This window comes from Parasteatoda tepidariorum, chromosome X2, assembly GCF_043381705.1.
Source record: "Parasteatoda tepidariorum isolate YZ-2023 chromosome X2, CAS_Ptep_4.0, whole genome shotgun sequence".
In the NCBI taxonomy this organism is placed as follows: Eukaryota; Metazoa; Arthropoda; class Arachnida; order Araneae; family Theridiidae; genus Parasteatoda; species Parasteatoda tepidariorum.
Window position 1 is genome coordinate 41,360,195 of NC_092215.1, and position 16,564 is coordinate 41,376,758.

Sequence of the window (16,564 nt, forward strand, 5' to 3'; positions counted from 1 at the left end):
CTAATAAAATGACGAAAATAAGGGTAAATTTTTTACACAGTTCTACGGTTCATTTTAGATGAGTTTACCGAAAATTTTTATTTTCAAATTTATAGTCCTTATTACCGAACATTTAATAAGAAATACAAAACTGAGAAGCAAATTTTACTGAATAAAGGGTTTTGAACCATGCACTAAGGTGTCATGATAGAATTACCATATTTTGCCACATTTAAAAAATATTATCACATATTATAAAATCATTGTTTATTGTTAATTTTACTAAATTCTTTACCAAAGCACGTCAGTAAGAATTACCGAGGTTTTTGATTTTCCCATAAAGTCAGAAACACGGTAAAATTTACCATACTTTGGTAATTTTGACCATACTTTTTTTTCAGTGCAGAATATTGTAAAATTTTTAACATAGCAAGCAAATTAAAAAACATCAAAAATATCCAATTTTTATTGAAAAAAATCGTTACATATTTCCTAATATTTGGGAGTATAAGTTGCATTAAAAAAATTATGAATCAGCACTTTCACGATTTATGAAATTTACTTTTTTTTAAATTTATGTATGTAAAAGTTATCATATGGTATTTAAATATAACTAAAACTATTAAAGATAGAAAATGCTTTACATTTTAATTGAATCGGCTTATTTTGAATTTGTAAAATTTGTCTCTGTTAGAACTTAGGAAACTATGTTTGATAATACACGCAACTTTTTACAAATTAATAATATCAATGCAGTTTACAAAAGCATTTTTTTTATTTAAGTAAAACAACTTGTGAGAAATGTGACATAATTTCAAGCTACGAATAATAATATAATGAAAAGTATTAATTTTTTTTAACTTTTCAATCTCACAATGTTACACAGCTAATAAAAATATGCAACTCTGATTGCTAAACAACTAAAATTGGTCATAATGTCAGCATATCTATTGCTACTATTATTTTTAAATTATAGTTATCTTTCTCTTTTTTATTATCATAAAAAAGCAATTCAGCATCTAAAAAAATAGATGGCTAAATAAACTTTAATAAACTAATTTTAAGTACTACTTGAATATTTATCATACGCTAAAATTAAACAATATAACTAAACTAAAATAAGGCAAACCAAATTATCATTAAAGCTATTAATTATGTCCCTCGTGATACAATGATTTACTTAAAAACGAAAGGAAAAAGTTTAATATTTTTAAAAAAAGTAAAAAAGTAATTTAAAAATACATATATATTTCTTCCAAAATAATTTTAACTTTTTTTCTCGGGCAAAAAGACATATTTAACTACAACTATTTTATTTGTTAATGATATTCTTAGAATTTTAATAAATCAATTGATTTCAAATTAGGGAAAAAAAGTATTTAAATGGTCTATAAGGAAAAAAAACTGTTTTACGTTTTAATGCCTAAAATGAGAAAAATATTTAAATTAATTAAAAATTGAATTATTCTGAAATAAAATCACTTTTATTCCTAATTCATAAAAAATCATTGTTATGTTTCCGCTATCAATTTCAAACGCAATTTAAATGTTTAGAAAATAAGACACAAAAAGATAAACAAAATAATTTTATCAAACTAATAAAAAAATCAGTAACATGTAATTATTACTGAAATCGAAACGTTCGTTTTTTTTCTAAGAAAAATAAACAACATTTAAATTCAATTAATCAAAGCAATATTTATCGTTATTAACACACCTTACCGTCATCTAGAGTGAAATCGATCAAAATTGCATTGTGTGCTGAATTGAAAATGTTTTTATTTGTATTCTTAATTCTCTTTAAAATACTTTCTCTGTTTCTAACAAATGAGTTTTCAAAATTGAATAAAAAGGAAAACAAAACATTAATTTCATTCATGAGAAGTCGCAAACATTTTTAAATATAATGACAAAATTTTAAAACATTGAACTATTAAAAAATCTGGATCAATTTACAATAAAAAAATATTGACTACCTGAGTGCAATATCCATGAAGTCCATTTTATAGTAAAAAAAAAATTTTAACGTCAAATTTTCTCGCGTAATTTTTACAGTAATATTTATTTAATTTCCGTGATTCAATGATTTTACAGTAAATATTACTGTAAAAATTCTGTACTGTGATTTTACAGTAATATTTATTTAATTTCCGTGATTCAATGATTTTACAGTAAATATTACTGTAAAAATTCTAGTAAATTAGATTTAAAAAAATGGATTTCATTCTAAAAGGTACTGGAACACTGAGTGCCAGTACGTTTTACTGTAATTTGATCCGGGATTTTTTACAGTTTGCAAACATTTTAGAAATTAAAATAGCGCTTTTGTTTTCCATTTTCGAAAGCTAATCCTTTTCACGCAAAGTATATTTTATCAATAGTCAGTATAATAAACAGTATTGTAAATATTTATAAAATTTTACTTTATTCCATAAGCTCTATATCTGTATTTTTGTTCGGAAATACATATTTCCTATATTTCAATTAAACTTATGATTTTAGCGGCAAATGCATTTTTATTGTTAGCTCTACTCGTTTAGAAAAGATCATACAGAAAAATATAAATATTTAACTCTTTATATTTTCTCTTTCTTTATTCTGTAAAAAAATAATTTTCTTTGATATCTATATATGTATATGTTTAATATCTATATATAATATTAAGTGTATATAAATAATTCACTTAATAACTCAAAAAAAAATAAATGTGCTGTAGTTGCAATTTAAATAATTTTAAGAGAAATGATTATAGTGTTTTTAAATAGAATTTCACGTTACGTTCAGTTTCCGCATTTTTGTTCGGAAATTTATATTTTCTATGTTTTAATTAAACTTTAGATTTTTGTCGCAAACACTTCTTAATTGCCACTTCTTTTCGCATAGGAAAGATCATAAGATCCAGAAGATATTTAAATTTTTTATTAATTTTTGGTTAAAAGATCATAATATATTTAAATAAAAACGTTTAATATTTTTTCCATTTTTTTTTGGTAAAAAATTAATTATTCTTTCGAATCCTGGTTCTAACTATACGTGACAAAGTTTCAATATAAACATGTATATCACTAAAAATAATGACAATGATTTCGTATGCAATTAAAGAGCACAATTGGGGGATTTTCAAATACCACAAATTGTAAGACGCACCTGAAATAATCCAAAGTTATTCTCCACATTTATGAATGCACAAAAAATATTTAAAAATATTTCCTTTTATTAAACATTTTTTTCCTTTATCTAAAAAACTATCAGGATTAACTAATTTTCTCTATTTTTCTTCTTTTATATTTTCACTTGTTAAGCGAAATTTAAAAAAATTATATCCATACATAAAGAATAAAAAGAGATAATATCTTTGTAACATGAAAATTAAAAAAAACTGTTTAACAAAACGAAAAAAAAAGTTATTAGTTTTAATAAATAAAATACAAAATTCTATAATATAGCCATAATTTTAGATTAAAGCAAGATCAGAAAACTAAACTCTATTGAGCCATACTTTCATTAAAAATACTTTTTATAAGAATGAAATCACTTTCAAAAAGCTATAATTCATTTTTAATTCCATTATTACTTATTTATTTCAAAATAAAAACTACGATACCACAATCATTCCAAAATCATTATTTGATTCTTAATTAATGTTAAAATGACACTAATCTAAAATGATTTTCCGATGTCATATGACAATTACTTCGATTTGAACTTTTATTAAAAGTAGTTGAGTAATAATTCATTTTCTTTCAAATACGCATAAAAATTTATATTAACACACGCATAATTAATATGCGCATAACTTTATATTATTATACGCATAAAAGTTAAAAATTGGTAAACCTATTTTGTTATTAAAACCATTTGAAAAATTTATATCTTTTGTGCTTTATTACATTTCAATTTAGTTATAAATAAAGTTAGACCATTCAAATTATCAATAAAATTTAAAATGATTACTAAAAGATTACATAATACTATCGAAATATTTTAGAAAATTAAGCAAAAGAAACAAAAAAGAGCTGTATGATTACCTACATAATTTAATTCTTGCATACTAAATATTTAAATTTAAGAAAGTTGCAATTAGCATTTTATGTTTATTTAAATTAAAGAAACAAATATAAATAAAACGTTAAAAGCAAAAGTAAAAAGGAAATTGAAGTTTAATAATATCAAGATGCTAACAAATTCTAAATAAATTTTGTTTTATTAAATTTCAAATTATCTTAAAACAATTTCTGATTAAGTTGAAAGATATTTATTTTTAAATGCAGCACAATAAACTGGTGCTGAAGTCAAAAATTTTTATTTAAAAAATTTAATACATTAAATTCAATTTTAAATTCATTGCAGTGTTATTATTGGATGTTCTTTAATAAGCTGAATAATTTCATTTGTTTTTATGTAATTCATTAAAAAAATTAGTTTAATAAAAATTTGAAAAATATTTATGTATCTCTTATTAGAAGATTTTCATTTCATTAATTATTTTATACCATATTTTAAAGTGGAATTTAAGAAAGCGTAATGAGAAAAAAGTTCAGCACATGGTAAAGTTTACCTTATTTCTGAATCTATGGGAACATCAAAAAGCTTGGCAATTTTTACCAAAGTGCTTTAACAATGAATATTGTTAAAGTAAAAAATAAAATATGATTTAATTATCTTGCTGTTTGATTGTTAATTTAGTAATTTCATAATGATGCCTTGAAGCATAGCATGAAAACCATTTATTCGGTTCAATTTACTTTTCAATTTTGAATTTTTACTAAATATATGTGTGGTAATAAGAGCTAAAAGAATTTATTAAACCTGAATTTCAGGTAAACCATTACCATACGAAAGGAAAAATTGCTAATTGGGAAAAAAATCCATTAAATCCGTAAAATCCATTTTTATCACAAAATTTCATGCCATTATTTTTGCAGTTATGTTCATTTAATTTCAGTGATCCAGTGATTTTTCAATAAATATAACTATAAAAATATTAGATTTTTTGTTCCGTAAAATTTAAGGTAAAATATGAATTATATGGTGAAATGTAATGACTTCCTGAGTGTCGGTACTTTTAACCTCACTTTGATTCGGAATTTATTTTAGTGTTACAGATTGATTAAGTGTTTCAATAAATTTACTCGTTACTTAATATTTGAATAAGTCTGAGCATGAGATAAAAGGAGATGACTTTTTCGGCTTTTTTGGCAAAGGTGCTAAATTTTACATTTATGTTTTAAAAAAATTTAACTCTCATCTCATAATAGAGAGGCAAACATTTTAATTGCTTATTTAAGTAAAGAGAAAGAATAGATAAGCTTTTCAATTCTTATCTTTTTTTCAAGAAATAATCAAATGGAAATAAAGAAAATCTACATAAGGCTTAGTCGAATTAAATAAAAAAAAATAGTTTCTGTATTAATTTGATGATATGAAGATAATTTTCCTTCCAATTAGACGGAATGTTCCAAGTCAGCAAAAATTTACAGAAAAGTATAAAAAACTATTTTAAAAATTAGAATTTTCCGAAAGAAACTGTCTTAGAGAAATAGTAAGCTTAACAACAGAAAAATACACGTTTCTACAAAAAGTTCATTGAAGTTTTAGAATAATCACGTTAAATGCTTGATCTCGGTAGATAACGTAAGGTACGAAATATTAATCATCATCGTTCAAGTTAAAATCATTAGTTAAAAATCATTTATCGTTAAAAATCATCATTAAATTTAAAATCATTACGGTTACGGTTTAGTTAAAAATCATTAATTACCAGTCATTAATATAAAAATGATATTTTGCAGTGGCTAAAATTATTTAATCTGAAAATATTAATATTCTTGATTCACAAGATTTTTAAAATACATCATTATTTTTACGCAGTTTTTCTAGACATTTTGAAGAAATTTTTGGAATTCCTACTTACTCTCACTGCACAAAGGATTTGAAAAACGCAACAATCATAATTTTTTGTTGCATTTTGAAAAAATTTTAAAAAAAGGTAGAGTTGGGCAAAACCAAGTGAATAAAACCAAGATCCGGCATTTCTAACTAAACTAATACTTCCAGTTATCAGAAATCAAATTGAACTAATTAAAGACAGACACCATGATATTTGGAGAAGCATGAAAAACAGAGTAAGCTAGTTTTTTATCAATGCCAGCGCTTTCAAAAAGCACTTTAGAAAGCCAGCACTTAAGAAAAATTGTGATTTTTACTCTTTCAACTTAATTTTGTAACTTCTAATAGCTTAAAAATTTATTTTATGTGAATTAATCACCTTATTGCGCTTCTTTTGAGCCATTGTTTTCAATTATTAAAACGGTTTTTTAGATCATGTTTATAATATGCTAAGCGATTTTTCGTTAAATGGTGAAGTTTATAATATGATAAGCCATTTTTTCTGATAAATAGCAATGTTTATAATATCCAAAGCCTTTTTTTTCTCTTAAATGGCGATGTTTTTAATGTGCTAAGCTTTTTTTCTGTTAAATGGGAATGTTCATGATATGATAAGCCTCTTTTTTTCGGATAAATGTTGATGTTAGTATCAACTAGCTGTTTTTCAACCGGAGCATGAGTGAGTAGTTATATTTTGTCATAATTCCTAGAGGGTTGAATAAACGTTTTCAACTGTAAAGATGAACACGTGAAGTCTGTAGAGTTGCAGTGATCAAAACAAATGTTACTAAAACTACAAACAAATGTTTCGCTGTTGCAAACAAATATTTGCAACAACGAAAGCAGCCATATCAATTAATAAACATTTAGATTATTTCAGAAAAGTTGTATAACGATACTACCAAAAACCTATTGTAACGATCCAAAGATTTTTTTTTCTAATTTTTTTCTGATTTTTGTTTTGATCTGGAGATTTTTTCTTAATTACATATCGAGCACTCTTTCTCAACACTTCTGATTTCAATTTATACTATTTTCATTCTTGTTTATTTCGATAAATACACAGTAACTTATTTCTGTTTTACCATTTCAGATGAATCTGGAGAAGGTGAAAATCACAGAAAAAAACCAAGAAGAAATCGAACGACTTTTACAACTCATCAACTAAATGCTTTAGAAAAGATTTTTGAAAGGACTCATTACCCTGATGCATTTGTTAGGGAAGAATTAGCTAGAAAAGTTAATCTTAGTGAAGCAAGAGTACAGGTAAATTATTAATGCTTTAGAAAAGCTTTAGAAAATGCTTTAGGAAAGCTTTTTGAAAGGACTCATTACCATGACGCATTTGTTAGGAAAGAATTAGTTAGAAAAGTTAATCTTAATGAAGCAAGAGTACAGGTAAATTATTAATGCTTTAGAAAAGCTTTAGAAAATGCTTTAGAAAATATTTTTGAAAGGACTCATTACCCTGATGCATTTGTTGGGGAAGAATTAGCTAGAAAAGTTAATCTTAGTGAAGCAAGAGTACAGGCAGAACTAATTAAAACCACGCCACACAGCCAACTTAACAAGAGTTAGAAGTGGCGATACTGCGCCAAACTCAAACAAATAAAAGTGCTTGAGTTACTACACTAGCAATTTCTTATGAATTATGTTTAATGCAAAAACAAGAGAGAAAATTATAAGTCTTGAAACCCGTAGTAATCTGCATTTTTAGTCAGTCTGTTTATGACGTTTTATAATATTATAAAGCCAATGTAATACTGAAAATATCTCAATAATCAAGTTTTAACATTCTCTGAAACAAAATTAGTTATTTTGTTATTGAAAATTTTAAGTGCACATTTTATTTTTCTTGCTTTTTTTCCAAAAAAAGTTCTGAAGAGATGTTGTCACAACTACTCCCTATTCTATTCTTAATTCAAAAATCAGTATAAAATGTTTAAAAAATAAAAACTTGATTAATGTTAGTAACTACGGGCCTCATGACCCTAAGATAAATGCCTTAAGGTTATGGAATCCATAGTTTCCAGCATTTTATATCAGTCTCAGAATGACGTGCTAAAATATTATAAAACCTATGTAACATTGAAAAGATATCTCAAAATAAGTTCTTAATATTTTCCAAAACAAAATTCATATAGTATTGCTGTTGAAAATTGGACATGCAATTTTTGTTTTCCGTGTTTTTGTTAAAACAGTTTTTATTATTTACAGCTTTATTTTTTACAGCTGTAATCAAAACTAGCTTTTTTAATCCTAACTAAACAAACCGTATCAATAGTTTAAAAAAATTAATTCAAGATTAATGCCACTAAGTACGAGTTACACAACACTCCAAGATTAACTCCTTGTGACCATGGAACCCGTAGTAATCGACATTTTATATTAGTCTCATTTTTATGATGTGTTAAAATATTATAAAATCAGCATAACAATGAAAAGATATCTCAAAATAAATTTTTAACATTCTCTAAAACGAAATTCGCATAGTATTTATGTTAAGAATCTCAAGTGAAACTTTTTTGTTGCTTTTTTTTTTTTTGGCCCAAAAAAATCTTTAATGAATTCGCGATTAATGCAACTAAATACGGGTTCCACGACTCAAAGATGTGGCCTGTCTTGTGGCCATGGAACCCATAGTTAACTTCATTTTATATCAGTCTCATTATGATAGGTTAAATTACTGTGAAACTAATTGAAAAGATATCTCAACAAAAAAGTTCTGAACATTCTCTTAAACAAAATTTCTTTAGTATTGTTGCAGAAAATTTCAAGTGAAATTCGTGTATTTTGGACAAAAAAGAATTTAAAAGCTTTATTTTTTACAACTGCAATCAAAACTAGCTTTCTGATCCTAGCTCAACAAGCAGTAACAAAAGTTCAAAAAATAATTTCACTAAGTACGGGTCCCACGACCCCAAGATTAATCACGCGAGGTCGAGGAATCAATAGTTTTTTACATTTTATGCCAACATAATTATGATGTGTTATAACATTATAAAATCTATACAACATTGACAAAATATCTCAATCTATCCTCTATATTTTCTAAAACAAATTTATGTAGTATTGATTTTAAAAATGTCTTCTGCAAATTTTTGTTTTTCACTTTTTTTTCAAATAAAGTTTTAAAAAGCTTCAAAAAATTTGAAAAATCTACATTTTATACCAACCTTATTATGATGTGCAACAACATTATAAAACCGATGCAACATTGACAAAATAACTCACTCTGTCCTCCATATTCTCTAAAAAAGTTATGTAGCATTACTCTTGAAAATTACCTATGCAAATTTAATTTTCCACTCTTTTTTTCAAAAAAAGTTTTAAAGATCTTAAAAAGCTTCAAAAATTTACATTTCATGTCAACCTTGTTATGATGTATAAAAACATTATAAAACCTATACAACGTTGACAAAATATCTCAATCTATCCTCTGTATTATCTAAAGCAAATTTATGTAATATTGCTTTTAAAAATGTCTTCTGCAAATTTTTGTTTTCCCCTTTTTTTTAAAAAATGTTTTAAAATGCTTCAAAAAATTTGAAAAATCTACATTTTATACCAATTTTATTATGATGTGTAACAACATTATGAAACCGATACAACATTGACAAAATTACTCACTCTGTCCTCCATATTCTCTAGCATTACTCTTGAAAATTACTTATGCAACTTTAATTTTCCACTTTTTTTTTCAAAAAAAGTCTTAAAGATCTTAAAAAGCTTTAAAAATTTACATTTCATGTCAACCTTATTATGATATTTAAAAACATTATAAAACTTATACAACATTGACAAAATATCTCAATCTATCCTCTGTATTCTCTAAAACTTATGTAATATTGCTCATGAAATTTGCATTTCATGTCAACCTTATTATGATAAGTAAAAACATTATAAAACCTATACAACATTAACAAAATTTCTCTACCTATCCTCTGTATTCTCTAAAACTTATGTAGTATTGCTCATGAAATTTACATTTCATGTCAACCTTATTATGATAAGTAAAACCATTACAAAACCTATACAATATTAACAAAATTTCTCAATCTATCCTCTGTATTCTCTAAAACTTATGTAGTATTGCTCATGAAATTTACATTTCATGTCAACCTTATTATGATAAGTAAAAACATTATAAAACCTATACAATATTAACAAAATTTCTCAATCTATCCTCTGTATTCTCTAAAACTTATGTAGTATTGCTCATGAAATTTACATTTCATGTCAACCTTATTATGATAAATAAAAACATTATAAAACCTATACAACATTAACAAAATTTCTCATTCTATCCTCTGTATTCTCTAAAACTTATGTACTATTGCTCTTGAAAATGTCTTGAGCAATTTTTGTTTTTCACATTTGTTTTCAAAAGAAGTTTTAAAAGTTTTTTTTCCACAGTTGCAGTCAGAATTAGTTCTTTTACTCCTAACTCAACAAGCAGTATCAATAGTTTAAACTACAAACTCTGGATTAATGCCACTAATTACTCATTATGTTCTGTTTACAAGTCTTTGGTAATGGGGTTAAGATAGCATCAGGACATCTAAACTGCACAGCCACACATGCTTCGTAACTGCTATCTCTTCTTCTTCCCGTTTCTCGCCCATCTGATAGAGTGACATTTTTCTTTTCAAGTCTTTCGGTTCATTTTAACCGATTCTTCACGCATTCTCTGTAACGGGAAACGGTTAATTGAGCGTAGAGTACTTCATTAGCAATTACCGAGAATATTTGGCGTAGTTTTGGCTGCTGAAAGAACGGCAGCATGCCGCGGAGGGTCTTCAAGAATTTCGTAACTTGATGCCTTAGCATTCTAAGCATTTGTAAGCTCGGGTTGAAGTTATACTTTAATGTTGGATTTTAGTATTCTATAGAATGTGGTACCTCGTTAGCAAAACAGTTATTTTTATTAAGTTTTCAGGTTATGTAGGGATTCAGTGAGAAGTTTCAAATTGCTCTTTAAATTGCACTTTGTTAGCGAGAGTTTTGTTACTTTAACAGTGATTCAAGCTATGCCTTATTATTAACTTTTAAAAAAAATACCACATATTATCTAACGGTATTACCTTTAAGTGATAAATATACCTTTAAATTTATTATATGATTTATTATTTAATTAAAATTAATAAATATAATTAAAATTTTTATTAGAAAATTATTTTTCATAAAAAACTTTTAATTCACGTTAATTCAATAATATTTACAGATGCTATTACTGAGAAAGAAAAGTACAAAAGTACGGACAAAACTACCAGAATATGATAAAATTACTAATTATTACAAAACTACTATACTATTTCAAAACTATTATTTGTATTTCTAGCTTTATGGGAACACCAAAAAGTAAGGTAATTTTTACCAAAGGGATTTGGTGATCTTATGATAAATTTGGCATAAATATGGGTTTCTTTTACTATGCTGTTTGGTAGTAAATGTGGTAGAAATTTGGTAGAATTTGGTAATAACTTTACAGCATGGCATACAAACCATTTATTTGGTTAAGTTTACCTTTTAGTTTCGTATTTTTACTAAATGTGCAGCAATAAGAACTATAATTTAGAAAAACCAGAATTTCCTTTTAGCTAAAATCATGCGAGCGGAAAAAATTACCAAATGAATGGTTTAAATGATGTATAGTTTGGTTTTATCGCCAATTTTTTTTTTTTCTTACTGCTTTACCAAAAATACCAGAACTGGACAAGTAAGGCGATTTTACCAGAATCTTTTTCTCCGTATATCAATGATGTGTATCTGTCTATTTAATTATAATTCCATATATAATTAAATTATAATAAGAATCACATTTTTTTACAAATATTGAAAATAATTTAGAAAAATGAAAATTTGTTCCTTATACTAATTTTTTTGTAAACCGACATCAATATAATAGTAATAATTACAAGTTAACGAAACTACTATTTGTAACTCATTTATAAGAAAAATTTTAATCATTTATTTGAAATATTTATAAGGTATTTATTTTTCTTTATTGTAATATCTTTTGGAATAAAATGTCAGCTTCTTACAAGAAGGACTTTCAAGAATGTATAATTATAACAAATATCTCAGAATTCCAGGGACTTTAGGAAACAATGTTGTAAATTTTTTTCTTGTTAGAGACTTGGGAAATAATGTAAGAAAACAATCTAGAACCACACAAAAAAAAGAGTTTTAGAAAATTTCGAGACTTTTTTTCGACATCTTTCTAGTATTAGGTAAAAAATTTTAGAATACTGCAATATCGAAACTATTTTGACGAATAACTTTGAAACCTTAAAAAATAATATATATATAAATAAGCTTAAATAAAATGAACTCAATCTTAATTTAAATAAAATGCTGACAACAAATTAAACTCTTTATGAAATTAAATTGTTGAACTTTTGATTTACTGAAACAAACACAAAATGGGGTCGGACAATAAAAAAGGAAACATAGAATATACATATTTTACTTATTTTCAGTGATAAATAAGAACCTGCTTTTCTTCAAAAGATTACTCCTGTCTTCTCTGTCTTTAAAAGATTACTCCTAAAAACTGCTGATTTAAATTAAAAATTACGTAGTCTAATAATTTATAATTTAAAATGCTTGAATTAAGATGAAATTTTTACAGATCACAAGTATTAGGCGATCTATTTTATTTAGTTCATGTTAACTAAATGAATAACCTACAATAAATAATTTATAGCAAAATGCAAATATTTCCTTAATTTACAACATCTTCGATATGGACTGTAGTGGCTAAGGGGCTAGAGCGTCACTTCCTAAAGAAGTGACAAACGTTCGAATTCCAGCGGTGACAGATTGATACGAATTCTTCTCCCTGCTCGCACCGACCACAATGCTGGAGTAAAATATCCTTAGAGGTAGACAGACCATTGCTTAGAATCCCCTTGTTGGCGGGCTAACCATATGAGGTTTTCATAGTGCTCCGTACCATGAACGCAAAATCAGGTTAGCTCCATCAAAAAGTCCTAAAAACAGCTAGTTTGTCCCAATACTTGATCCAGGAGTACTTGTGTCTTATGGGTTGAGTTCAAAATTACAAAACAATGGAATTCATCGACAGCCTTAGAGCATAGGGCAAATTAATGAAATTTTGTTACAGCCCAATATTTACATTTTTAATGGTGGGCATTTTTAAAAACACCTTGCTACTTTTTCAAAAATTAAAAATTGCAATTATTTAAAAAAAATTCTGATTTTATTAATATAAAAAAAAATTTTTACATCACGGAGAAAAACGGGAAAGAAACTATCCTGACTTCTCGGTAGGGTTATCTAAAGTTTGAGTATTTAATATAGCATTTACAATTATTAAAATTTTGAGTTTGAGTTTTTGATTCAATTATATATGCAACAGAAAAATTTATGTTTATTAACAATTACAGAATTTATTAATTTCAAAAAAAATCTGCTAAAAGTGTAATTATAATAGCGATATTTTATTAATTAGATTACTTTTAAATAATAGGCCATAAATTAATAAAATATATTAAAATAATTTAACTCGAATTAAACCATTCATAACCAATTTCAACCCCCTAAAATTTTAAAAAAGCGTAAAATGAAATGATTTCCAATTCTATCATTTCAAAGAATATTACCTTAAAAAATTAAACAAATCATTAAAAATGGAAAAAAAAAGAAAGATAATCAGTAAAAAAAAATATATATGCATATATATTTTATATTATCTAAAAATCTATTTTCAACTTGGAAGAAAACACATCAAACTATTTTAACAACTGTAATCGTTTGCTGTTTATACTAAGAAAATTATAACTAGTGTAAAATGAAATAAATTTTAGATTTCGGTGTAAAAAGTTGGTGATTTAGAAGTAATTTTTTAAACGTCATTTTTCATTCATAGCCGCTCTGCGGCAGGTGGCAATCAATAATTTTGCCCGATACCGTTAACCAAAAAAGAATCAGCTGCCCAACACCTATTTTTAAATAAAGTATCTCCGCTATGCTTGAAATATACGGAGAACAGTGGTGGCTCAGGTGATAGAGCGTTCACATCTCAATGAGATGACCCCCAAGTTCGAATCCCAATGGTGGCTGGTTGATACGAATTCTGCTACTGACTCGCAGTGACCACAGTGCTGAAGTGAAATTTCCTCAGTTATAAACGGATAGAGCATGGGTAATCTCGCTGTCGTCAATCTAACCATGGAAGGTTTTAGTGGTTTTCCTCTCCATGTAACCCAGATGCGAGTTAGTTCCATCAAGAAGTCCTCCTCGAAGGCTATTTTGTCTCAATACTTGATTCAAGAGTTCTCTGTCTTCTTGATTGGGTTCGAAATTACGAGGCAACGGAATTAAGTATTGATAGTCGTCAACTCAAAATTGGGTTGGCTATTCATTATAAAATATAAGGAATAGACCAAAATTACGAGAAACGGTAACCATAGCTCGTATGCTGGATGACACTAATGTTATGTTATGTCTTAAGTTATGTCTTATTTTCATTCTACTACTAGTAGTGTTATGTCTTATTTCTAAAAACCATTTAACGTTATGACTCAGCATCATAACAAAATGTATCATATCTAACTAATTTCACGTTTTAAATCAAATTTTAACCGTATTTTAACTCATTGTCTTACAATAATTTACTGGTAAAATGGAAATTTTACTATTAGTAGGGTTAAGTGTTCAACTTTTCAACGCCGGTAAAAAAATAAATGTAAGAAATAAATTAAAATTGCGAAAAACGTTATCCATAGCTAACCTGCTGAATGTTACTAATGTTATATGTTATGGTACGTAATACCTTATGTTCACTCTAATATTAGTAGTGTAATGCCATATGTTTAAACTCCGTCCTACATAATTGTTCCGCATCATAATATAATGTATCATATCTAACTAATTATGCGTTTTAAATATCTTTATAACCTTCTTTTAACTGATTGCTTTAAAAAAAATTTAGTTGCAAATTAGTTATTAGTAGGGTTAAGTAAGGTAAAAAGGCCATAAAAGAAAACCATCTTCATTTCACTTAAACTAATATCAGAAAAAAAGAACACGCCAGGCGTAATTGATACATGTAAACAAAAATTAAAATGAAAAAAAAGGTACGATACAGCGAGTAAGTCTTTAAGTGTTAGATTTTGCGAAAACGAAATGGGAAGTGTAACATGATCCCCCATAAATGATTCAGCAAGACTAAGTTTGTTTTCTGACTAGCTTCCGGTTGGTGCTATACAGAAAAAAAAACTTCATTAGAAGAGCGCACCAGATGACCTGATAGGCTTAAAATGGCGCCTTACAGACTTTCACCCCCTAATTATCCCTTTGAATAAGATTTTAAGGATAAGGTCATTGAAAAGGACAACTTATATTAGCACTTATAAGCCTCAAAAAAATTATCCCTAAATTATTGTACATAAAGCCACAACATTTCTTTTTTTTTCCCCTTCTTTCTGGTTAGAAAAAAAAATCTTTATCCTCCTAGTCAGAAAGAGGGAGTAGTAGACTTGTAAAATAATACCCCTTAATCATTTTTCTTTGAAGTTGATATTTATGATTAGTTTTGAGAGCCGTTATAATCGTTCATTAGACAACTTTTATATCACTGGAAATTCTTGGTAAAAGACTTTTTACAGATTTTTTTTCGTCTACTTTGCATTTTGTCATTAAATATTACTAAAAAGATACTGGCTTAACTTTAACAGATACTCTGTTGAAGTTAAGCCAATATAAACAAATTTTTTGATGACTCGCGTTGTTAAACAAAATAGCAGCCATTTGCAATCAAATAAAATTTTATTGATATTTATGATTAGATTGATATTTATAAAATAGAATTGATATTTATAATATTGAAATTGAAATTTATGATTAGTTTTGAGAGAGATTATAACGGTCCATTAGACAACTTTTATATCACTGAAAATTCTTGGTAAAAGTTTCTTGCAGATTTTTTTCGTCTACTTTGCATTTTGTCATTAAATATTACTAAAAAGATACTGGCTTAACTTTAACAGATACTCTGTTAAAGTTAAGCCAATATAAACTAATTTTTTGATGACTCGCGTTGTTAAACAAAATAGCATCCATTTGCAATCAAATAATATTTAATTGATATTTATGATTAGATTGATATTTATAATATAGAATTGATATTTATAATATTGAATTGATATTTATAATACTGAATTGATATTTATAATATTAAAATTGATATTTATGGTTAGTTTTGAGAGTGATTATAACGGTCCATTAGACAACTTTTATATCACTGAAAATTCTCGGTAAAAGTTTTTGTAAGACTTCTTTTCATTTACTTTGCGTTTTCTCATTAGATTTTACAACAAAAATTAAATGCTTTTTAAACAAATACACTGTTAAAGTTAAGCCAGTATGAACTAATTTTTGACGACTCGCGTTGTTAAACAAGATAGCATTTGCAATTGAAGTTGTTTCGATTAAGTCATTTTTATTTTTAACATTATTTAAATAGCAAACAATAAAAACTATTTATAATTTAAACTTTCAAAGCATTTTTTTTTAAACTTATTCATCTATTTTTGTAGAAAAGCATATTCATTTATCCAGTCAAAAATAGTGAGTAGTGGGTTTGTAAAACAATTCAATTTAATAATTTTTTTAATAAAATTGACGATTATGATTAAATTTAAGAGCAATTGTAATCGTCCATTAGACA

General features: G+C 26.2%; 1 protein-coding gene across 1 annotated transcript in view; it reads left to right on the top strand.

The window, feature by feature from the left end:
* Positions 1 to 16,564, top strand: part of LOC107440225 (paired mesoderm homeobox protein 2) — a 28,628-nt gene that overhangs the window by 5,527 nt on the left and 6,537 nt on the right. Inside the window, exon 2 of the mRNA XM_016053084.3 lies at positions 6,962 to 7,134. Within this exon, the coding sequence (XP_015908570.1) occupies positions 6,962 to 7,134 (173 nt within the window). The remainder of the gene's footprint in view (positions 1 to 6,961; positions 7,135 to 16,564) is intronic.